General features: G+C 40.5%; 1 protein-coding gene across 6 annotated transcripts in view; it reads right to left on the bottom strand.

The window, feature by feature from the left end:
• Positions 1-1220: 1220 nt before the first annotated feature.
• PTCD2 (pentatricopeptide repeat domain 2) overlaps positions 1221-25144 on the bottom strand; it is a 43949-nt gene continuing 20025 nt past the window's right edge. For all 6 annotated transcript variants that reach the window (XM_027864228.1, XM_027864229.1, XM_027864231.1 and 3 more), the window contains 4 exons: positions 24577-24690; positions 18353-18427; positions 11884-11997; positions 1221-3618 (listed from right to left, as the gene is read on the bottom strand). In XM_027864228.1, coding sequence (XP_027720029.1) covers positions 3394-3618; positions 11884-11997; positions 18353-18427; positions 24577-24690 — 528 coding nt within the window. In that variant the 3' untranslated portion in view covers positions 1221-3393. The remainder of the gene's footprint in view (positions 3619-11883; positions 11998-18352; positions 18428-24576; positions 24691-25144) is intronic.

Raw genomic sequence — 25144 nt, 5'->3', positions numbered from 1 at the left:
AAGAAAGATTGTGGTTGGGAAGTGGGCAACATATTAGTTCTCAAGGATTTGTGATATTTAGGATACCAAGTTGTTGTAATAGAAGCGTATGTGGAGATGTCTCTTGTAATTGTTGTTTGTTCTTTATTTTTGAAGAGGTCAAATGACATCACGGAGTGATATCTTGACTCGTGTAAATTGGATTTAAGTGAGGCAGAATTGCACAAAGTTGTCAGCCTCACTCTTCCAGAGTCATCCAAGTCCAGTGGCAAGACAGAAGTCAGGATGACTGTCGATGGCCCGAGATGCAGTGGATGACCCTGGGGTCTTTGACGTCTAACCAAATCTAAGTGCTCCACAAAGCCCACTTCAGCTACCTCCATGGCTGCTGGAACAAATTGTTCTCATCTGCTCATTCCACTGGAGGAAATCTTCACATGGTCGCAGTAGACACTCCCCTAACTCACTGACAGATTTGAGGCCTGTCAGTTAACCCTCAACCTGGTTGAGCCCATCTGCCGAGATGATTTACTGGGGTGTGGCCACTGTGCATGCTACAGCTTCTTGGAGCCACAGATGAGAGGTGAGTGCCAGGTGGACACCCAAGGTGGGTGACCAGCCCTGAAAAGGGCTTGGCAAGCCCTCACACCAGAGGTGCTAGTCCTCTTTGAAGACTCCATACACCCCATGGCTCTTATGATAGGTGCTTAATAAATGCTTATTGACTTGACTTTCGCAAATCAGACATACCCAGGTAATCAAAAATACCACACATTCACAAAAGGCAGGGGTTTGTTCACTTACTTCTTTTGTTCAAAACACATTTATTAGTTATCCAGTAAGAAGCAGCAGGGTGTTCTGTGAATTGAAGGCTAGACTTCCAGTCAGGGAAACCTGAGTCCAGGTCCTGACTCTGATATATACTAACTGTAGGACTCTAAGCAAATCACTGAGTAATTCTTTAGGTATAGATGACCTTTCTAAGGACGATTCTGTTTTTGTCTTGGTATCCCTAGGACTTAGTGTGGTGCTTAAATTGAATTGCTGTTCTGAATCTACTGAAATAATTTCCAAACCAATGAAATCACAGGTCTAGAAAAGCAACATAAGCACCTAATATTTGCAGAATATGTGCTGTTCATATTTAGCTAGGGAGATACAAGATGAATGACATGATTCCTCCCCTCAGGGAGCTTACAATCTAAACTGATCCATGTAGAAATCACACACACACACACACGTGTATTTACATTGACCGCATTTATGTGACATGTGTGCTTACATGACTACAGCAATGTAAATAGAAACAACAATAACAAAAGAAAACTGAACAATGCATAATTGGAATAACCTGGCTGAGCCCTGAAGATGAGAAAATGCAATCCCTTCATTTCTTTGCAGAAGTGAGGAACTAAGTGTGTGCAACATTGCACATACCATTAGACTCAGTTGATGGATTGGCTTGTTTCAGTCAACTGCTTTAAAATTTCTTTCCTGTCTTTTTTTATTCTCTGTTACAAGAGCCAGCTCACTGGATTAAGGGAAGGGAGAGGAATATATTTGGAAATGGAGGGTATGTAAATGCCAAAGATATCAATAATTTTTTTTTTAAAAATTGATCTGTCTAGAGCTTAGCACAGGTCATGAATAAAGATAACATCTTCTGAAACCAATGATTATGAGAAGGAAAGAAGCTCAGGTTTTTTGTGTATTCTGCAGTCAAACCACCATCCTCCAAGTGACTTTCCTTTCAAGGAAGATACTGTATAGGAACCTTCAGTATATCTTGCCTGGCTTGGTTGGCTCAACAATGCCCTTCTTCAGACTACCAGGAAGCCCAGATTCCAGTTCTAGCCTGCCAGTAATTAGCTGCGGGCTCTCCGGCAAATAACTTCCCTTTTCTGGACCTCAGTTTGCTCATCAGTAAGTGAGGAATGATCTCCAAGGCCCTTCAGAGTTTTAACGTCTATGACAACCTGCTGCCTATGAACAACAATACAAAATAACATTTCTTGAAGAAGCACTTTCATAAGTGCTTGTCTGCTCAAAGTGTGCGGTGGGGTGGGAGGGAAGGGATGTGGGGAAAGGGGCAGATGGCATCAGAAAACAAAGAAGTCAGGGCGTGTTGCTCATTAGCGTTGGCCGAACTCCAGGCAGATACACACGCCTCATCGCAACAGGCTTTTGGAAACAAAAGGCCCAGCTGAGATGGGACCACCGTGTATTTTCATACTGTGTATCACCTCCAGATGCTGTATTTCAAGCCATCGGTTGAAGTGGTACCTGAGGGCACTTGGGAACTGGGTCCTTTGCTCTCAAGAAAGACATGGTTCTTTTCAATGAAAATAAGGCACTCCAATGGAGACAGAAAAGAAAACCATTAGGACAGACAATGCATGACACACACTGACTGAGATGAGATAGAGATTTTAAATAGGTCTTACTGGGAAAACAAATGATTTACCCTAAGCCGGGAAGTAATAATTTAAAGCTAGCATATTTAATAGCTCAGGAAGATGAAGCCTGAGTCTGTTTGCCTCATGGAGGTTGGAGAGAGGTGTAAGAGACATATATCAGAAGAAAACAAAGTATTTTTGTTTTTCTACGCATTGCTTTTACTAGTCTCTTACCTTCCTATGCGTTGTCTGAAATTCTCAAATCTGGATGAGAGGATATGCTAGTACAAGCACTGGCATTTTACAGATGAAGAAACTTCAGGACTGAGCCATTAAGTGGCTTAATTAGGGTCACAGAAATTAGGCAGTGGCAGAAGCCAGGACAAAATCCGGGGCTCCTTATTCTCAGTTCCATGCTGTGTTATATTTTCCATGTAATCCTGCCTCTAGCAAATGATGGTTACTATATTTTATTGGGGACTTTCTCAGCATTCATGCTTTGGAGCTTTAGATATTAAAAACAAAATTAGAGCATTCAAAGAAATAAGAAGGAAAGATCACTGTTTTCAAGGCAGCATAGCAAACCTGCTGAAATCCATAAGAGGACCGAGTTTCTAAGGATGTAACAAGTATCTTTGGAAGGAAGGGTTATTTGAAGCTGGATTAAGTCTATATCCAGACCTGAAGTTCTTCTCTGCTACTGCCTGTATGAACTAGGGCCTAGGCGACAGGACTGAGAAACCACTACAGTTTTCTCAGGGGCACACCCATCACTATACACAGATGTGTATAATGTTCAAAATGTTAAAAAAAAAAAACCAAGATTTCTGATTGTTTGGGTTAATGTTGTCCACAATAGTCCAGAATGCTGACCTTTCAGTTTGGAATGTCGGTTGTCAATGAGTGTTAGAAATCTGTGGAGGGGATAAAAATGTTCAGCCTAATTTCCTTCAAAACAATTTCTCAGATACTCAGAATGACACATTCAGTTCAGAGTCACCAATGGCCAAATCCAGGGCTACTCTGCTATCAGAGATGAACTGAGTGGCTGTAAAGTCCGACGGCTTGTTTGCCTCTTGTTAAATGAGAGAATGTGGGGTTTCCTGCTCTGAGGGATGACACAGAGCATGGCATCGACAGTCTGGGGGATGACCTGGCCAGATGCCTGGAGCTTGTCCCAGATCTCTTTGAATCTGAACTGGAGAGCCGGCTGTCCCTCTAATTTCTCCTTCACTGTGGTCAGCTGTGAGAAGAGAAAAACGGAATGTAGAAGGCCTTCAAGACAGTTCCCTTGTTCCTTTCGTTCTCCTGGCTGCTCGTGCCACCCTCACCAAAAGACCTTTTAGTGATTTTGTATAACTTATTTGTGCACGTATTGTCTCTCCTCATGGAATATAAGCTCCCTGAGGAGAGGGACTATTTCATCTCTGTCTTGGTATTCCTGGCACGCAGGACGATGCTTGGCATAGAGCAGGTCACGTACTAATTAAGGGAACAAACCAACATCTACATAGTCCTCTAAGGTCTGCAATGAATTTATATGTCTGAGGCCGGATTTGAACTCAGGTCCTCCTGACTCCAGGGCTGGTGTTCTATCCACTGCACCACCCAGCTGCCCCTTTGAATGACTTCTTACTCCATTTTCCCCCTAATTCCTTGTTTGCAACATGTTGTAGCTGTCTACACTTATCACACACCTCTCCACTGTCATCTGGGAAATAATAATTTTCATATACAGGGAGACTGTAGTGTTCAATGTCGTGTAGCCAGGCACCATTCTTGGCTAGGAGTTAAATACTACTGTGTTGCAGTGAGAGATTTTTTTGTAGTCAGAAGCCTTGAGATCAAACCCTGATTCTGTATGATCTTAAGATAAATCATTTTGTCCTTCTGGGGGCTCAATTTCCTCATCTGTAAAGGGATGGGGTTGGATTAGGTTATCTCTAAAATCCTTTCCAGCTCTCAATCTAGAGAGATATGATCCACCTTAGAGATTAAGAAACTGAAGCTCAAAGAGGCTGTGACCTGCTCAAGGTCATGCAACTAGTAAATGACAATGACTGCGTTTCAAACCCAGGTCTCTACTGATTTCAAGTCCAGCACTCTTTCTATGACACCACACTGGGTCTCTAAGCTCCTGAATCATTATGGCATTTCAACATGGGCTAAAAATATCTTTCAACAGAGATAAAATATACATTCTTGCATTTAAAAATTCACTTTCTAAAAAGGAAACTATGATGCTTTTCTCATAAAAATATCATAAAGAAGGGAAGTGTTGTTTGGACTTCATAAAACTATGAAAAAGACTAAGTCTTACACTTTGCTGTATTTCCCGAGAAGCTTAGTACCTTGAACATAAATGATCAACATATGTCTGTTGCTTGGTAAAGCAAAATAGAGAATTGGGAACTAAACTCAAAATAGAACAAAAAACATGGATTTGCTAACCCTGGAACTGAACAAAATCTAAATGCTAGGTGTTTATATTATATGGATAATATAATATAATATGATGTATTATAATACATCATATTATAGTATATGCTAAGTTAAAGGTTGAAAAAACCCACATGCTTACCTTGTTTGAATTGAAAAATTAAAGAGAAAATAGAGGAGAAAGGAGAGAAAAGAGAAGTGGGAGGCTTGTGAGGGGGCTTGACAGGTGTCTTGTGAAAAAGGGACAAATCTCATTCTGCTTGGTTCCAGAGGGGGTCCTAGGAACAATCAGCAGATATAGCCAATAGGCAGGTTTCTGCATGATGCAAAGAAAACCTTCCGACAATCAGAGCGGTCCCAAAGTGGAACAGTTTGCTTTTGGGTTTTGTCTTCAAACTAAGGCCATTTGTTGGGTATGTTATAGACGGGATTCCTGTTCAGACACAGGTGGGATTGAATGATGAACTCATCCTACTGCTTGGCCCCCAAGATACTTCAACACAGGGGGAGCTGTCTAAAAATAGGTGCCATCTGAGCCAAGCTTGGAGGATGGGTGGTTCTTTAACAGGCAGGGATGGAGGCACTGAGTAACAAGCACTCAAGGTGAAGAGGGACCTGAGCACTACAAGTACAGGGTGTATTCGGAAGAAATGAGCTGTCTAAAATGTCACATAAACAAACCTGAAAAGGTAGAGTGGGGCCGTATCACGTAATGCCTTAAATGCCATACTAAAGAGTCTGGACTTTTTTTTTCCTATAGGCAGTAGGAAGCCAGCAGAGGTTTCTGAGCAGGGAGATGACACTGGGAACGATTTTGTTAGGAAGATTATGGTGGCAGTGATTTACAGGCTGGATTAGAGGAGGTAGAGACCGGAGTGCAGAGAAGGAAGGCTAATTCAATCCCCCTCCCCTACAATATTTAAAGAAATTTAATTCATGATCACGATTCTTAACATGCCCATTGGCCTACACTCACTTTCCGGATCCTCTATCTCCCTTTTGCACCATGACTCCCCATGGAATCTTAATGCTTGAAAGATTCTTAATGTTCTTATGAGGAACAGCTTGCTTTGTCACCGGGTTCAAGGTGAACAGAATTAATGTGCAGCATAAGGTTTCCCAAAAAGAGCAGTGCAAAGCTGTCAAGCCTGGGCTAACTTCACTCTAATTGAATGTACTGCCTCAGTTCTCTCGGCTAGCTGTGGAAACATTAAATGGAATTATTACAGCTATTCTGCCATCTAAGCAGGAAAGAGAAGGTGCCAAATTTGTTCCCTAATTTAGTTCAGAAAAAAAAAAATCAATGAAGAAGAAGCTTGTGTTTTAGTCATCGGAACATCAGTTTTGCAGAAGGGTTGGGGGGAAGGGAACATGCATTTATTAAGCACCTACTATGTGCCGGCATTGGGCTAAGCGCTGTATAAATATTAATTCATTTTATCCTCATGACAACTCTGGGAGGTAGGTGCCATTATTAATACCATTTCACAGCTGAGGAAACAGAAGCAGACAGAGGTTGTGACGAGCAAAAGACCAATTGTCTGATACTCTTTCTCTTGTTCTCATAGGTGGTTAAAGAGTCCCCTTGATTTCTTTTGCCACGTTACTGCCAATCACTAAGCAGGGCCCATTTTCAGTTATCATTACTGTGAACACATGGCATAATAGGATTATATTTTTAGCTGGAAAAGTCCATAGAGGCAGGATCTGAATTCAGGGCTTCTCATCACCAATCTAGCACTTTGCCCACCATATGCCTAGATGCCTCTAATGTTATTTACAAAAACCAAACTCAAGACAACTGATCATTTACATGTGGTCTGGAGCACACGCTTTATTCTCCTCAAAACAGAGCTGGCTTCAGAGCTCTATTCTCCACATGCTAACACATCAAAGTAGAGGGTCCCACAAACACTGGACTTGGGAATCCAGAGGCTTGTTTCCAAGTACTTACTAGCTAAATGACTTATGCCTAACCTCTCATATTAGGCAGCTCTCTAATCAGTCTCACAGTATCCAGGGGAAAAGTTTAAATGGGTTGTACATGTTTTTAAATTAGAATCCATCTAAAAAAGCTTTGGGGAAAAAAAAGGACCTTCAGGCTAAGTTAAAATTGGAAGTATTTTTTAAAAAAATCAGTAATTTTCCACATGAATTTTAGGTAGGTAATATATATCTTCAACAGAGAAGAGTGAGCATGGTATAAATGATGTAGCCCTGGATGAGGAGTCAGGAGACCCAGATTTACTGATGGCACTGCCACTAATCTGCTGTGTGTCCTTGGCTAAGTCTCTTTGTTAAGATATAAGGGAAGGCTCAGGGAAAGGCCCAGCTACATTAGGGCATGCTAAGCCACAACAGCAATGCCAGCTGCTGGCCACAAGGGGGACGTGCTAATTCTAGGACATTTGGCTAGTCCTGGAATGTGGATGGAGAAAAGAATGGATTAAAGTGAGGAGGTCCACGACGGGTCTCTTTTAGATATGCCATGAGTGGAAGAAAAAATCCTTTTTGGCCTCTGAAGGTTCCCAGTTGGGCTGCATTTTCAGGGCCATGACTATAGGGAGGGGGCAATAGATAATACATTTTCTTTCTCTGAGCCTCAGTTTCCTTATCTTTAAAATGAGAAGGTAGGGGGAGGGAGGCAGGAAGGCAACTAGATGATGTCATAGTCAAGTTATCATAGTGGGCCAAGCTCTCCCAAAGGAACTTCTCTGATGAAAACCAAGAAAGTTGTGCTAGTGTCGTTTGGTGCACCAAGACCACTGGATTTAAGATCAGGAAGACCTGGGTTCAAACCCCACTTCATACAATTATTAGCTATGTATCTTTGATCAAGTCACTTAAACCTCTTTGAGCCTCAGTTTCCTCATCTGTAAAATAGGAATGCAGTGGTTGTGAGAAGCAAATGAGATAATGGAGGTACAGTGCTTTGCAAAGTTTAAATGCTATATAAATGTAAGCTTTCTGTTTATATACTGTTTTTCCTTTAAAACTACTTATTTTTAACATTCTTTTTTTTTTAAATTTTGAGTTCCAAATTTTTTCCTGCCCTCCAGTCTGCCCTCCACCCCTTCCGAAGGTAAATAATGTGATATCAATTATACATGTGAAGTCATGCAAAATCTATTTCCATATTAGCCATGTTGCACAAAAAAGTAAAAAAAAAAAAAAATGAAGTGAAAAAAGTCTGCTTCAATCTGCATTCAACAGTTCATCAGTTCTCTCTCTGGGAGTGGATAGCATTTTTCATCATGGGTCCTTTAGATTGTCCTGGATCACTGTATTGATCTGAGTAGCTAAGTTTTTCACCAGTGATAATGGATAATACTGCTGTTTAATATTACTACTACATTTATATGCCAAAGAGATCAAAGAAAAGGGGAAAAGACCTGTTTGTACAAAAATATTTACAGCAGCTCTTTTTGTGGTGGTAAAGAATTAGAAATTGAGGGAGAAGCCCATCCACTGGGGAATGGCTGGACAAGGTGTGGTATACAATTGTAATGGATTACTATTGTGCTATAAGAAATGATAGGCAGGATGGTTTCAGAAAAACCTGGCTTATATGAACTGATGCAAAGTGAAGTGAGTAGAACCAGGAGACCACTGTACACAGTAACAGCAATAGCATAATGATTATCAACTGTGAAGGACTTAGCTACTCTATCAAGACAATGATCTGAGACAGTTCCAAAGGACCCATGATGAAAAATGCTGTCCACCCCTAAAGAGAGAACTAATGAAGTCTAGTGCAGACTGAAACATGCTGCTTTTACTTTCTTTTTTTTTTCTTGTGTTTTAGGGCGTGTATTTCTTTGACTAATATGTAAATATGTTTTGTATGACTAAACAGTATCATAATGCTAGCCTTCTTAAGGGGGGAAGGAGGAAGGAAAAGAGAATCTGGAACTCAAAGCTTTTACAAAATGAATGTTAAAATTTTTCACATGTAATTAGGAAATGTTTAATGAAAAAAAAAATATTTTTAAAAATATTGCTGTAGGGGCAGCTGGGTGGCGCAGTGGATAGAGTACCGGCCCTGAAGTCAGGAGGACCTGAGTTCAAATCCCGCCTCAGACACTTAACATTTACTAGCTGTGTGACCCTGGGCAAGTCACTTAACCCCAATTGCCTAAAAAGAAAAAATTTAAATTTAAAAAAAAAAATATTGCTGTAACTACAATGTTCTCCTGGTTCTGGTCGCTTCACTTTGCATCAGTTCACATAAAATAGGTAAGTTTGGGAAAAAAAAAACCAATCCCAACCCATAATTCCACTATCTTCCTACATTTTCTTTAATATCTTTAATATTAATAATTAATAATAATAATTCTTTAATATTAATATCTTTAATGATATTAAAGATGCAATCTATGTTGCACAAATTTCATTTTGGATAAATTTCAATTTGCACAAATTTCATTGTTGGATCTCTCATAGGAGTGAAGATCAACATATGAAATGGATACCTATCTGCCACTGTGGGTACCTACTTTACTCCACAGAACAGGAAATGGGTGACACGTCTCTCAAATGAGAAGACAAAATACTAATTTGACCTCAAATCAGTTATGGCCCTTCCTAGAAAATTTCCACTCAGATGAGGAAAGGTTTTTGATTTCTCCTGGTATCCTTCTGAAGGGCATGGCAAGGAGGAGAATAAACCCAAGAAGAAAAAAAAAATGAAGTAGAAATGAGCAACATGATGTTTTTTTTGGAATCCTGGTATGGGATTGTGAGGCAAAAGCAAAAAGTACCAATAAAACTTATTTTAACAAACAAACACATTCTGCAAGAGAGGAGTTACCATCAGGCAGTTGGCTGGCCAAGCTAATTTGGGGCCAAAGAACCTTCCGCTCAAGATTGTGAGGTCACGTGGAGGAGCCCCAATGGGGCCCTCTGGCTGCCTGGCTTGTCTTTCACAATACTGACAGAGGTCACAGGGCGGGGGGGGGGGGGGGGGGAGAGAGAGAAGGCTGTTTGGGGCAGAACTTCCCAGAAGTGGAGGTGGAAAGAACACTCCATTATTTAGGGGCTAATTATCTAGGCTGCAAATTACCCACGTTATTGGCTTCTCTTCCCTACCATTCTCATTTCCTACATTACCACTGTCTTCCTGGTAATACTTCTCCCACAAGATGACTAGAGAGAGGGAATGGCATCTCCAGTCAATCAATTTTTGCCACCTGAAAACAGGTCTGACAAGAAAGGAGCTGAGAAATGAGATGGAGGCTAGGGATAGGCAGTCCAATTAAATGACTAATTTTACCAAACAATGCATTCTAGGTAGAAATGTATGAATTTTAAGAATTAAGAGTGTCCCTCAAGCACCTAACTACACAACTATTGTCCTTATTTTCCGCTATCAATAAAAGCAAGATGTGCTTAGGTGCCTCATTGAACTATGCTTTGTAATTCAATAAAGTGAAAAAACCATCAAATAGTTGTTGATCACAAGTTTCCTTTCCTTTTCCCCCCTCCCTTTATCTTCTTGGTCATTTATCAGCTGCACAAATGGCACTGTGGATAAAGGGTTGGCCTTAGAAGTCAGGAAGACCTGAGTTCAAATCCCACTTTTGGCACATACTGGCTGCATGACCCTGGGCAAGTCACTTAACTTCTTAATACTAGGCTAGGCTACCCTCTAACACCATAAGTTGTTGAAAAGTATAGTTAGAGATCTGCATCGATAGAGGGAATGTATTCGCTAGGAATATTCTACACTAGAGGTGTCAAACTCACAACTCATAAAACTCTGGGGTGCAGGCAGAACCAGATTAAAATGTAACTGGGAAATGTTAAACAAAATAAGTGAAAATAGAATACAACACAGATAATATTAATTAGTGGTTTTCCACATCAATAGGAGGCCCACAGGGATCCACTTCTATTTGAGTTGCACACCACTCATGTATGCTACTGAAATCACAATTCTGTCCCATCAGCTGCAAAATTATGACTCTCCAGGCTGTCATGGGCTATAGATATATCATGATATAGGGCCGCTAGGTGATGCAGTGGATAGAGTGCCCCAGGCCTGGACTCAGGAAGGCTCATCTTCCTAAGATCATTTCTGGTCTTAGACACTTATTAACTATGTGACCCTGGGCAAGTCACTTCATCCTGTTTGCCTCAGTTTCCTCATCTGTAAAATGAGCTGGAGAAGGAAATGGCAAACTGCTCCAGGATCTTTGCCAAGAAAACCCCAAAATGAGGTCACAAATAGTTGGATACAACTGAAATGACTGAACAGATCAATCACAAATAGTGTTGGTGCATGTGGTGGCTTATATTCTGTTAGGATGGAAGAGAGACAGCCTTTAAGAGTAGTGATGATGATAGTTTACTTTTATAAAGTGCTTTTTAAAAGCACTTTATATACATCACTACATTATTTGTTGTTGTTGTACAGTCATTTCAGTTGTGTCCAACTCTTTGTGACCTTATTTGGGGTTTTCTTGGCAAAGATCCTGGAGCGGTTTGCCATTTCCTTCTCCAGCTCATTTTACAGATGAGGAAACTGAGGCAAGCAAGGTGAAGTGACTTGCCTAGGGTCACCACAGCTAATAAGCGTCTGAGGCCGTATCTGAACTCAGGTCTTCCTGACTCCAGGCCTGGCACTCTTTCCACTGTGCCACCTAGTTGCCCATTCACTACATTATAATCTTGACAATAACCTGGTAAGTCACAATAGTATACCTGCCCAAGGTCACACGGCTATTACATAGTAGAGTTGGAAATTATACCCAGGTCTTCTAACTCCATGGTTTTTCTATCCCCTAAACCATGATAACTTTTCCTATAAAGCCCTCAGTACAGTGCTGGCATAGTAGGAGCTTAATAAATGTTTAATGTATTGGATTAAAGCCAAGGTTGTGCTAAATTTAACCCTGACATAAGACTGCCTAACTCAGTCTGGATCCCCATTTGGCATAGTCCACAGCAGCTCAGAACGCCAGAGCTCAAGAGATCTGCCACAGTCATCCTTCCCAGTCCCAGGCACTGCGCCACCAAGCCCAGCAGGTGCTTCACTTTTCACAGATTTTTCCAATCCCCAGGTACTTACCACTTCCTCTGAGAACTCTTCCTTCTTCACAAAGCTGAAGGGGGTTTTTTCGGCAGATGCCTCCAGTATCCGCAGGGCTCCTTCCAACATGCCTGAGTGGGCATGGATAAGGATCTGGACCATAGAAAGAACCAAATACCACTGGTTTGGAATTTGAGGACGTGAATCTTGACAGCCTCCATCATACCCTTGGAGACAGGCGCAGCAGAATGTCTCATCTGGATGTTCTTGGGCCTCCCTTGTTACGCTATCTCCAAAAATTGGGGTCTATGAACTTGTTTGTTAACTATTCTGATAACTGTATTTCAATATAATTGACTTCCTTTATAACCCTTTGTATTTCATTTTATGCACTGAGAAACATTATTCCAAGAAGGGATCCACAGGCTTCCCCAGACTGCCAAAGACACATCCAGGACACAAAAAAGGTTAAGAACTCCTGTTCTAAAAGATGCCCACAAAATGTATCCAGATGACAGGAAATCTCACTACCCTAATATCCAACCCAAAGTGCGGCAAGCCATTAAAAAAACCAAAATAACTTAAGTGCTCTTCCTGCATCTGAGGGCCAACTGATTACAAGACAACTTTGCACTCACACAATCATCCTGATGCAGGTCAACAAGTGTGGGGAAATTGCATATATTTTCAAAAGTGTTCAATGTATTAACTGTTTCTGCTAATTTTCCCCCTTTTTTCTTTAAAAAATATCTGTTATATTACGTAGCTCTAAAAGAGAGAAGAGGAGAGGTGCTGGGAGAAATTTTGTTGATGTAAAAATCTTAACATAGATCAACAAAAATTTGTTAAAAAAAATTATAGGATCATAGGAGCTTGAAGGAACCAACTAACTGCTAATGCCTTCCCTCCAAAATTACCTTGTGTTGAACTACTTTGTTCATATCTGTATTTATTCAAATTATATTTATGCTGTATATATATTTTTATATGTATTCATCATGTTCACCCATTGAATGTTGTTGTTCAGTCATGTCCAACACTTGTGACCTTTTGTGACCTCATCTGGGGTTTTCTTGGCAAAGATACTGGAGTGGTTTGCCATTTTGTTCTCCAGCTCATTTTACAGATGAGGAAACTGAGGCAAGCAAGGTGAACTTGCCCAAGGTCACACAGCTTGGAAGTGTCAGAGGTCACATGTGAACTCAGGTCCTCTTGACTCCAGGTCTGGCACTCTATCCACTGTGCTGCCTAGCTGCCCATTTGAATGTCACCTCTCTGCAAGTAGAGATTATTTTATTCTTTGTACTTATATCCCCATGCCTGGCCCCAAAGCGCCTGCCATATAGTATCCACTTAAATACTTCGTGATCTACTGGACAGCATCTAATCCAACCCACTTGTTAATAAAGATAAGGAAACTGAGGCTCAGAGCGGTTAAGTGATTTCCCCAGGGTGCCCTCAGACAGGACATCACACAGCCAACACTGGAACCTAGACTTTCTGACGCTAAGTCCAGCCCTTCAAGCACCCACTAGTATCATATTATTATGTAATTGGGAAATATTTAGTACAAAAAATAAAAATATAAATTATAATAAAATATTAAATTATAATAAAAATACCCCCAAAAAGTTATGATGCAGCTATAGGGATCCATTTCTACTTGAGTTAGACATCATTGCACCACACTATCCCTATACCTTCAAACCTTACTTCTCAACAGTCCTGTTGGGTAGGCAAGTAACATTTGTGACTATTTAACAGCTTGAGAAACTTTAGCACATATGGAATTAATACTTAATATATGAAGGAGAACTTATTTATTGATTTACACCCTATCTACTAAACCATCAAAAACATGCACTGTCTTGAATTCACACAAGAAAAAAATATTATGGCTCTTTCTTTTCTCCTCCTCCTCCTCTTCCTCCCATACAGAGGGCAAACACTGAGTCACGTTTCCAGCAGTGATGGATTTCTATTGAAAATATATATACATATATATATACAAATACACACACGCACACACACTTTATCACCCATTGCTCGTGAAAGCAGGAATTTATGGGGTAGTTTTCCAGGAGTAATGACATAGTCTCCATGGAAAAGATTAAAACTAACTGGCCCAAAAGGTGAATGAATCCACTCACTTGTGCTCAGCCCCAAGTTTTCGTCAATTAAGCTAACTAGCCATATACAAAGGAATTGTGGGTAAAGCTAGCAGGGACTTGAGTTATTCTCTACTGAGGCTTAGAGAGACAAGACACTTGCCCAAGCTCACACAGGGAGTAAATGGCAGAGCTGGGATTTGAACTTGGGTCCTCTGACTCCAAATTCTACATTCTTTCCACTGTACCATATACTCCCTCCCCTAAGTGTGGCTCGTTGTTGTTGTTGACGACTTGTGTCCAACTCTCTGTGACCCCATTTGGGGTTTTCTTGACAAAGATACTAAAGTAGTTTTCCCTTTCTTCTCCAACTCATTTTACAGATGAAAAAACTGAGGCAAACAAGTTTAAGTGACTTGCCCAGGGTCACATAGCTATGAAGCATCTGAAGCCAGGTTTAAACTCAGGAAGATGAGTCTTCCTGACGCCAGGCCGCTACTCTATCCACTTCAGCATCTGGCTATTCTTTAGTGTGGATCAGATTTTATATACATCCCTATGTAGGTTAGTTGCTAGGGTTACTGAATGAGGGCCACATTTTATTCATCAAGCGGAAACTACATAGCAGAATAATAACTTAACAGAGCAGAGCTGCCCAATTAGGGATATAGGTGATTCACCCACATTTGCTGTACTTCGGAACAGAAAGATCAGACCACAGGGCATATTTAGCATTTTTGTAGCTTTTTGCTTATTAGCAGGTAAGTAAAAGACCACTTACTTCTTTAAGAGAAAATGGGATACAGCAAGATTTGGAGATCACCTTTGCCTCACTTCTTTGGACCTCAGTTTCCTCACTTGTAAAATGAGATGACTGGACTTCATGACCTCTAAGGTCCCTTCCAATTCTAAATCTGTGATTCTAGGACAGGCTATCCTTACCAGTGTCAGTGGTGAACTGCCAAGCTCTGTTAATAACTGTGAAACCCAGAGTGCCCAGGGGCTGCCTTTGACTCCCTAAGAGCTGGGAGGTTACAACACCAGTAAAATTTACCCTAAGGTTGCCCAGTGGAAAAGTAGTACCTTGGAGGCCAAGGCTGGACACAAGCAGAAGGACGGTTCTGGCAGATTTCACTTTCTCTCCTCAAATTACTCCCTTTCTGCAAGGGCTTTCAAGGCCAGATCAACACCTTGGCTCACAATTTAAGACAAGGAGGTGATGGATATGGGCACGGAGAAGGAAGATGAGCTTCTTATCCCCTAGCTGAGGTTTCTGGGAGACAGAGACCAGAGTAGAGTGCCTGGTATTGCTCTGGTTGAGGAATGTTTAACCTAGGGCCCACAAAATCAAGGGGTTCCAAAGGTAAATTCTTCAGGGGGTCCGTGAGATTAGAGGGCAACAAAAAAAATTACATCTTTATTTTCACTAATTTCTATCAGCTTCCCTTAACCGAGGGTCCATGAATTTTTTAAAAATTTGATAACTGTATTCCAATATAAATAATTTCTTTTTTGACTCTATGTATTTCATTTTATACGTTTAAAAATATTCTGAGAAGGGGTTCATGGGCTTTACCAGACTGCCAAAGAGGTTAAGAAAGACTGGTCTAATCTTTCAAGAGACATCAAAATGAAGGCCATGAAAATCGAATTTCAAGAGAGCAGGGGAAAATTTGATATGAGAAACTATTTATGGAGTCTCTGCTTCCTCTGCCGCCATAATCACCCTTGGCCCCAGGAAACAATGCCAAGTCACAAGGACGCTGCGGTCTTGCAGGAATTTGATATAAGTGGATTTTTTAAAAGGTGCACAGCAGCTCCAAACGAACATTTAGGAATTGGATAAGTCTTTCTCTCTTTCTCTCTCAAATTTGGAAACAACCTGAAGTGGCTCCCATGGACAAAAGACTACTGTCATAAAAGGGGTTGTAAGAGTACCCTACAGTCCACTGGGAAAAACAATGGATTTGAAGTCAGAGTTCAAATCTTGGCTCTGGTGTGAAGTACTTGTGTGACCACTGGCAAAGCACTTCACCTCTCTGGGCCTCAGTTTCCTCATCTGTAAAATGGGAGGTAGAATAGATGACCTCTTAGGTCTCTTTCCAGCTTTAAATCTACAGACCTAATAAAGCTCGAGTCTTACCCTATTTCTTATGTTTTAGTCTGGGAAGGCTTCCTATTTGGTATCACAGGATCTACAGAAAGCTGAGCTAGACAAAGCCTCAAAGGCCATCTGGTCCAATCCCCTCATTTTACCGCTGGGGAAACTCAGGCCCACTGATTTGTTACCTGTCCAACTTACACACACAGTTTTATCTCTGCCATTTATGATGACAGAGCCAGGATTTTGACCCAGATCTTCAGAATCTAAATTCCATGTTCTTTCCATTGTACCATTCAGCATATAATGGGATTTAAGGGTAATCTTTGACAAAGGGGAAGGATGGAGCTTAAAAGAGTTCCACCTGTGCCCCACATACAGATAAGGGCAGCGACAGTAACTACGGTAACCACGTGTTGCCATTACATATTAGCCCCCAAAGCAAAGGAGAACAGGAAACACCATTTTGAAACAAGTCTCCATTTGGAACTTTGCCAGTTATACACAGAAATAAGCAAATTCAAATCAAATCACTGGAAATTTACCCTGATCTGGTTTCAGCTGGTTCCAGACATATCTGGAAGTAGAAATTAATCCTCTGATATTGAGCAGAATACTAAAGAGGATCTGGAGCTCTTTCAATATTGATGGTCTCAGCTCCAACAGGCAGAGTCGAGCCAACGTGACTGTGTCTGAATGAGATACCCCAATCAATCAATGTGGTACCCACTGGGGAGGAACTGGAAAACTGGCAACTCAGGTCCCTGGCATATTGGCTAAAGGAAGGATGTAGATAAGAGAGAGAGTGAGGAAACAGAAGATTAGGTCAGTTCAAATTCCAATTGATAAAAGGAAAAGATCTTAACATGAGTCATTAATTCAAAAGTTAGGTAAATTTTGTGAATAATGACTGATCAGCTGCCCATTTGTCAGGTTTCCCTTGAACAATAATTAACAAAGTGCCTCAAAAATTCCTAGGGAAACTTAGCCCTAAACAATGCTGATTCAGAAAAACCTTTTCCTGAGGTTTTTAGAAATTATTATTTAGCACAGAAATGATTCTTTAGCATATACACACGTGTGTATTGATTAAAATGACTTGAGTTGATTAATAACAGAGTTTGAACATTTGACCTCTATTCTTCTGAGAATGGCAACCTTCTCTATTTCCTCTCCTCTGAGATTACGATATGAAAGAGGCTTAAGCCAAAACACACAAGAAATTTAGCTTAGACACAAGGAAGGGTTTCCTGATGGAGCTGTCTCTAATCCCTCTAAGAGCTGATGAGGTCTGGCATTCAAAGTTCTCGATGACCTCCTGTTTCAGGTAACTTTCCAACCTACTTTCATACTACTCCAAAGGTTCTAAATTCTTGATGTATCAAACTCTTTCTCCCCTGTACTTCTCCACCTAGGCAGCTAGGTGGCAGAGTGGACAGATAGCAGGAAATGGGAGTCAGAAAGACTTAAGTCAGAATTAAGGGGCAGAGGTGGAACTCTTTAATATTTGGGCAATCAGCTCCTCGGTGTTTTAGAGAGAGGTTGTTGTTGTTTGTCTTTTGTCCTCAAAGAGGACCATGACATCAGGGAGGTGAAGACATGATTTGCAAGTGGATTGGATTTAAGTGAGGGAGGGCTGTGCAAAGTCACCAGACTCTCTTCTCCAGATCCATATGGGTCCAGTGGCAAGATACAGATCAAGATGACTGGAGATGGCCCTGGATGCAGTGGGAGACCCTGGCCTTTGTAAACGAGGGTCTTTCCCAGTTCTCACTTTGACTGAGCCAGTGCCCATTCAGTGATTAAGGCTGGGTAAGGTGGCCAACAGAGGGAGTGAGAGTGAAGGGGACCGCTGCCGGTTATGTGGCATCTTCATAAAGTCTTTGTGCAGTTTTTAAACTTTAAGACTTTCATACCTTAGACTGGGTGGATAGGATAAGAACAATCTATTAACAGGATTTAAAGGAAAAAAGAAATTTCCTCTCGGGTGATAATGGACTTCAGTTCTGCTTGCCTTATCTATATAGGAGAAATAGCTTTCTCCTTATCCCACCATCTGCAAAAAGGCTAGCTTGTGTACAGTAACTGTCCTAAAGTTTAAAAAATATATTTAAAAATGTGCTTGACTTTTTGTTCGTATCACACCTTTTTGCACCCTAAGTAGCTGAAGGTACTAAGAGTGAACAAAGACTTTATAGAAAAAGATGTAGTGACTACCAAAATCCACACCATCCCTATACAGCGGGCATCATTTTACTGACCTTCAGGGCCTATGTTAATATTGAAAATGATCACTTACATTTAAATTACTGCATGCTTTGCTGTTTGGGTTCATGATGTGAGAATAAATGGATCTTGCCTTTGCCACTTGGTTCTGAAAGGAAAAAAAAGAGCAATATCATAGGTGAAGATTGTTCTATCAGGGTAAATCTATGAAGATTTAGTTGATCTCCAGGACCACAGAACACCTCCTTTCCTCCAAGAACCTGAAAGGTGATCCTGGAAACAATCCTTTCCCAATCATTAAAACAATAATATCATATAGAATTCTTCAAACAGTGTGCAAATTTCTTTTCTATTTCTCTGTTGCTTCTTATGGTGAGAATGGGTTGGAGAAATGTCAACCAGAGACTTTCTAGCATGTCCTAGTCAGCTGGGCCCAGGGCTCTTTCCTTGGTGATCTCAGAAGGTCAAATGAGAAAGATATGGAACGAGGCCCCCCACCTTAGGGTTGCTATTCCCTGCAGGACAAGCCCATAGGGCCTACTTCTTAGACAGAAACACTTGGGAAGGAAATCCCAAGGGGTTGCAACAACTCACACATTAAGACACAGAAAAATGGAGCTCTAAGAACTCTGCCAGTTCAGGGGCCTCTTTGGACCTGTTTCATCTAATCACAAGCTTTGTGGCCCCCACTTCATGGAATACTTACTCTCCCTTCCCCTCAACTAAGTGGGTAACACTAGTGATCATTAGCTCTCATTCTAGTGCAACCTTAAATAGCATTGCTCCTAATGAGTGACTGTCAGTGGTCAGTCAACAGACCTTTAGCAAACACTATATTTCAAAGCACCATATTAAGTGTTGTTGTTTGTCCTTTGTTCTCAAAGATGACCATGACATCAGGAAGGCAATGCCATGACTTACAAGTGAACTAGATTTAAGTGAGGCAGGGCTGTGCAGTCACCAGTTTCACTTTCTCTTCTGGAGCCATCTGGGTCCCGAGGCAAGATATAGATCAGGATGACTGGAGATGGCCCAGATGCAGTGGGAGGCTTTGGCCTTTTTAAGCTAAAGTTATTTCCTAGGTTTCAGTTTGTCTGAGGCAATGCCCATTCAGTGATCAAGGCTGGGTAAGAAATGAGACAAAGAATGGCCTCTTCTACCTAGTCAAAAAAAAAAAATCAATCTGGGAGGGGAAGATGTTTGACATGTAGTAAGGCATAAAATCCTCACAAAGGAATTTTAAAAAGTAGAAATAATAAGCATATTCTTTACTGACCACAATTGAATAAAAAATATATTCAACGGGACTGTAGAAGAAAGGAGCAAAGACCAGTTAAAGACTAAAAACCTTAATCCTAAAGAATTGGTGAGTCAAAGAACAAAAGGTAATTTCATCAAAAGAAATTACTAAAATGAGAAGACATACAGGCTACAGATGTAGCCAGAGGGAAATTATATCTCTCTAAATGTTTTCATTAACAAAAGAAAGACCAAATCAATGAACTGGACAAGCATCTAAGAAAGTAATTAGAAAGCCATCCAATTAAACATCAAAGTAGAAATTCTGAAAATCAAAGATATTAACAAAATTTAAAGAGAAAGCACACTGATTTAACTAATAAAACTAGGTGGTGTTTAAAAAAAATAAACTATTATCTAATCCGGTTTAAAAAATGGAAAGAGGAAAATCAAACCACCAGTAACAAAAATGAAAAAGGAGAATTTAGAATAAATGTAGAAGAAACAAAGGAACTTATTAAAATTATTTTGCCAAACTCTATGGAAATAATATCATCATATAAGAAAATGAAAATTGACAAAAATTAAAACGTCCATATTAACAAATTAAGAAATAGAGAATTTAAATGAGTCACTCTCAGAAAAAGAAACTGAATAAACCATAAGGCATAAGAATAGAAACCATGGGGATGGAAATACAGGTAAATTCTATTAAATATGCCAAAAATAAATACCTCAGTTTTCTCAAATATAAAATGGGTTAATAATAGCACTCAACTCACAGGATCATTATGAAGATCAAATGGGATAATATTTGTAAAGCCAAGTGCTGGCACATAGTAGGCATTATATAAATGCTTATTCTTTTTCCTTCACACTGTACATATTGTCATATAGGTATAAATGATTTTCTTTGTCACCAGGGCAAGATAAATATGACAGGGATAATGTATTTCACCGCATAATTATCACAGCTTTGATGACAATTTTTTTTTTTGCAAAAAAGTGGGGTGCCACCATTATGTGGAGCTTTTTTGGGGGGGTTTAAATTGTGCCAGTATTACTTAAAAATCATTTACTACTAAACTGTCTTTGGTGCAAGATTAGGATTCACAGAATACACAAACACTTCTTCATCGATTTGTGGAAACTTGCTTGTTTTAGGACCTGTAAATGCACATCTAGAAAGGTTTGTGGGGACAGCTAGGTGGTACAGTGGATAGAGCACTGGCCCTGGAGTCGGGAGTACCTGAGTTCAAATCCAGTCTCAGACACATAGCACTTACTAGCTGTGTGGCCCTGGGCAGGTACTAAACCCCACTGCCTAACAAAAAAAAAAAAAGAAAGAAAGGTTTGTGTTTTTTAGCTTGTCTTTTAGTTTCTGCCAGTCTCCCACCAACTTTTCATTCACTACAAACTGTCTTTCCATAGCTATTTCCATACTGTTCAGTGAACACAATCACTTTCAGCTTGAAGCCCGCAGAACAGTTTTTATATTTATCCATAATGAGAAAGAAATGCTTCCCATATTAACGTATCGCTGGCAGAGGAACTACACAGTTTAGCTAGAGAGGGAACATGCAAGTCTTAACTACGTAATGTGACTTATTCACGGCAGCTTCGCCAGAAGCCTGCTCCCCTCGTGCCTAAGGCTCTTCATTCTGTTGAGTGACAATACCATTAGAACTGCGGCGATCTAAACAAGCCACACAAGATGGCTTTCAGAAATATACTGACAACGCATGTGTGCTAAGAATTCTAGGCTCATGGCTCGCAATGCAGCGAGAGATAAATGCATATCCCTATGCCACTTGTGAATACATTGCTGCTCTATTTACCTTTTAAGGAGTGTGATGAAGAGAATTACACCATGTGATGATTACACAATGAAAGGCTATAAACCAATTTTTGGACTTAAAAAACAAACAAACAAACAAAAAACACCAAACAGGGTGTGACAATTATGCAGTGGAGAAGATTATGCGGTGAAATATGGTATTTTTAAAACCAATTCTGACAAAACCAGATGATACCATTAAAAAAAGAGAGAGAGAGAAAGTTACAAAGAATAAGCTTGACCCCAAACAAGAGATATAAAATATCTCCCTCCTTGATCACTGGCATACATTGGGATCCATGGAAGTGGAAATTTGCACATACTGCCATATTCTTTTGCATATATTGACCTATTGTGCTGATTGTCTCCTTTTTTTTTATTCTTCTTTGTTTCTTCTTTGTTATAATAGGTACACTTCTGGGAGTGAGATGGCCAGATATAAAAGGGGGAAATCAGGCAAGGTAAAAACAACAGATGTCAATAAAATATTTTTTAAAAAGATGTGAAAAATGATTGTACGTGTATAAACTATATCAGATTGCTTATCATCTCAAGGAGGAGGGAGGGAGGAAGGGATGGATAGAATTTGGAACTCAAAACTAAAAACTTCTTTAACATATAATTGGAGAAAATAAAATATATTAAAAAATAAGAAAGATGTGAAAAGTTAAAAAAGAGAGAGAGAGAAAATTATTTCTTTAGGACCTCTGGTACATTTAGTACTAGAGCCAAATACAATCATGGGATCCTAGATTCAGAGCTGGAAAGGACTTCAGAGAAATTTAAGGACCTCGACCTTTGCTGAGTGACCCCTGGACAAATCACTTAACTTCTCTGGACCAGTTTCCTCATCTCTAAAATAAAGTTTTAAAATTAGATAATGATAATAGCTAACACACCTTTCAGGTCTAAAATTCTATGATTCCATGGTTCTGTCAGATTATAAAATATAAAAATAAAAAGTTCGTGTTTAAGAATTAGGTAACACATTACAATCTTTCAAACAGAAATGGCATTACACAATGGACATCATATGCGTCTTATGACACTAATTCTGTTTTGAAAGGTCGGTCTAAACACCTTCAGGGGTGGGGAATCTGCGGCCTTGAGGCCACACATGGCCGCCGAAGTCCTCAAGTGCAGTCTTTTGACTGAATCCAAACTTCATAGAACAAAGTTCCCCACCCCTGTAATAGACTGTTAGGAATTGAAGGTCATAGCACGTGTTTTAGGAAAGCTAATTTTCTCTTGTGCTAGGGGTAAGAACAAAGGTCCCTGTTCTCAAAGGGCTCATGTTCTAAATCATGAGAGATAACACGCAAACAAGAGCACACAAGATACATACAGTTGTAATTGAAAGAGGGGAGGTGCTAAAGAAGCAGAGGATGGGAAAGGCCTTCAATAGGAGGTGGGATTGGAGCTGAGTCTTGATAGAAGTCAAGGGAAGCCAGGAGGTGGAGACAAGGATGGAGAACATTCCAGACATGGAGGATAGCCAGTGAAAAGGCAGAGCTGAGAGATGCAGCATCTTGGGGAAGGAAGAGCATTGAGGCCCAGTGTCACTGGACTGACTGGAAAGGTGGGAAGGAGCCAGGCTGGAAAGGGCTATCCCCAGGTGATGGCTGCGTGGTGTGACACCTATACCCTGGCATCCTCCCTCAAAACATAGGCTCAGCCCTATAGTGGGGATGCAAGTGGGGTGTCAGTCTTTGCCTGCGGTGCTGCTCTAAAAGAGAGGGCATCAAACCTCTTCATTGTACATACTTTGTGAAGGAAACCGACTGCTCCCATGTGCCTAATTTTCCATTAAATTACTTCTTTGGCTACTTCTATTTTTTTTTTTTTAGCTAGGCAATGAGGTTAAGTGACTTGCCCTGGGTCACACAGCTAGTAAGTGTTACATGTCTGAGGCCGGATTTGAACTCGGGTCCTCCTGAATCCAGGTCCGGCGCTCTATCCACTGCGCCACCTAGCTGCCCCTCTTTGGCTACTTCTTAAACAATGCTTTCTATTCTGCACCCCTGCTTCTGTTCTCTAAAAAGCTCTACTATCTAGGTGAGTATTCCCCTTTATCGATGGCTACTCCCATGATAAATGTCTGTGGCAGCTTCATCCTAGGCACTGGTGCAACCTTCTTAGCTTTGCATACTTATTCCTCTATGTTATAATCTTCCGATCAGAAAGGAAAGTTAGACAATTAAGGGGATGGGGGAACACTGCCAGTGAAAGAACAGCAGTGCACACCCAGTAAATCACCTTATCTCCTCCTTGTTATTCAGGGACTTTTCCCTGAATTTCATGGAAATACACTGGCCCCTGTGAAAACTGAACTAGCAATAAGCTGAATGCCTTGGCCACACCTTGACTGGTCACCTTTTTAAGTACTCAGTTGGGCTATCACCGCTGCCAGGAGGAAAATTCCCTTCTTATATGCTTCAAAAGTATCCTGGAAACATGGGAAACACACCATGCACATGGCCTCACAATGAGCAGCTTTTGGAATGCTCGTTCATTGGAGGTGGAATTCAGCTCAGGAGGGCATCCAGGTGACTTAGCAGCTCTTGCCGGACATGAAAAAAGCCTTGTGGAGTTCATTCAAGTCACTTCTGCAATTTCTCCTTGAGTTTTCCAGAGGCTTGGGCCCCAACTCTTATAAATGGAAACTTGAGTTTCTGAAAGCACAGCCTTCTCTGTAACCATAAGCAGAGGTGTCAACCACGCAACTAACCCACAACTCCCCTGAGTAAGGCCTAAACCAGATTAAAATGTACTTGGGAAATACTTAACAAAATAAATAAAAATACAATAGAATATAGAAAATGTTAATGTCTTCTAAGTCAATATGCAGCATGCCTGGATCCTTATGTAGTTAAGGATCCCTGTGGATCCCTGTAGCTCCCATTTCTTTTTGACTTTGACACCAAAGGCCATAACCACAGATTTCGGTTGCCAGGACACTGAAAGGTGTTATTCTTTCAAAAATGAGCTTTGTGAGGAAGGGCATGGACTCTTCAGGTTTCGACCCTGTAACCGTAATTCCTAACACAGTGCTTGTAATAATAATGGGCACCTCCTAAAATCTTGTTGAATTGAATGGAAGACCAAACCATATGGGAAAAAATGTCAACATTATTGAAAGCAGTCAGACTAACGTACCTTTCCTCTGTATCTATCTCTAAGATGCTTTTTGAATTATATGGACTCCCCACCCAGATCCATACCTGTTTCAAAGCTAATGCTATGGCAAAACCATAGGCTCGCCTTGTCAAAACTTCTCCTTTGATTAGCGCTTCGTCCAGTAAAGTCATGCAGGCGTTGAAAGAATCAGCACTGTTCTGCAAAGAGACAATTAGTGAGTCATCTTCATGTTCTTGCAAGCTCGTTGAGATGAGTCAACAGGGTTCTCCACTAGCCTTGGATCTTTCTCCTTGAAAGCTGAGAAGGTCCACACATAGACTCTGGTCTGAGTACAAAGAAAGTGGTGCATCTGCAAATTGGCAGTTAAGGATTTTCCACATACAGAAAAAGGGCTTAGACAAATAATTGACAGTGCTAATACCACAACACATATTTTAATTAAAAAACAATTAAATAAGTGATCCTATTTTTAAAAATTTAGTGAAAGTGTTTTCTGTTGATATTTTCTCTTTTAATTCCCTGTTACTTAAAAACAGTAGCTTTAAATTAACTTTTTTTTTTTTTTAAAGCTTTGAATCAAGCTTTTCCTTGAAATTGGACAGGCCTTTACCTACCAGCATGTGACTGGGCTAATCTCCACAAATGACCAGC

The sequence above is a fragment of the Vombatus ursinus genome, unplaced genomic scaffold (assembly GCF_900497805.2).
Source record: "Vombatus ursinus unplaced genomic scaffold, bare-nosed wombat genome assembly UNPS02014774.1, whole genome shotgun sequence".
Classification (NCBI taxonomy): domain Eukaryota; kingdom Metazoa; phylum Chordata; class Mammalia; order Diprotodontia; family Vombatidae; genus Vombatus; species Vombatus ursinus.
This window is presented reverse-complemented; position numbering and strand designations above follow the sequence as displayed.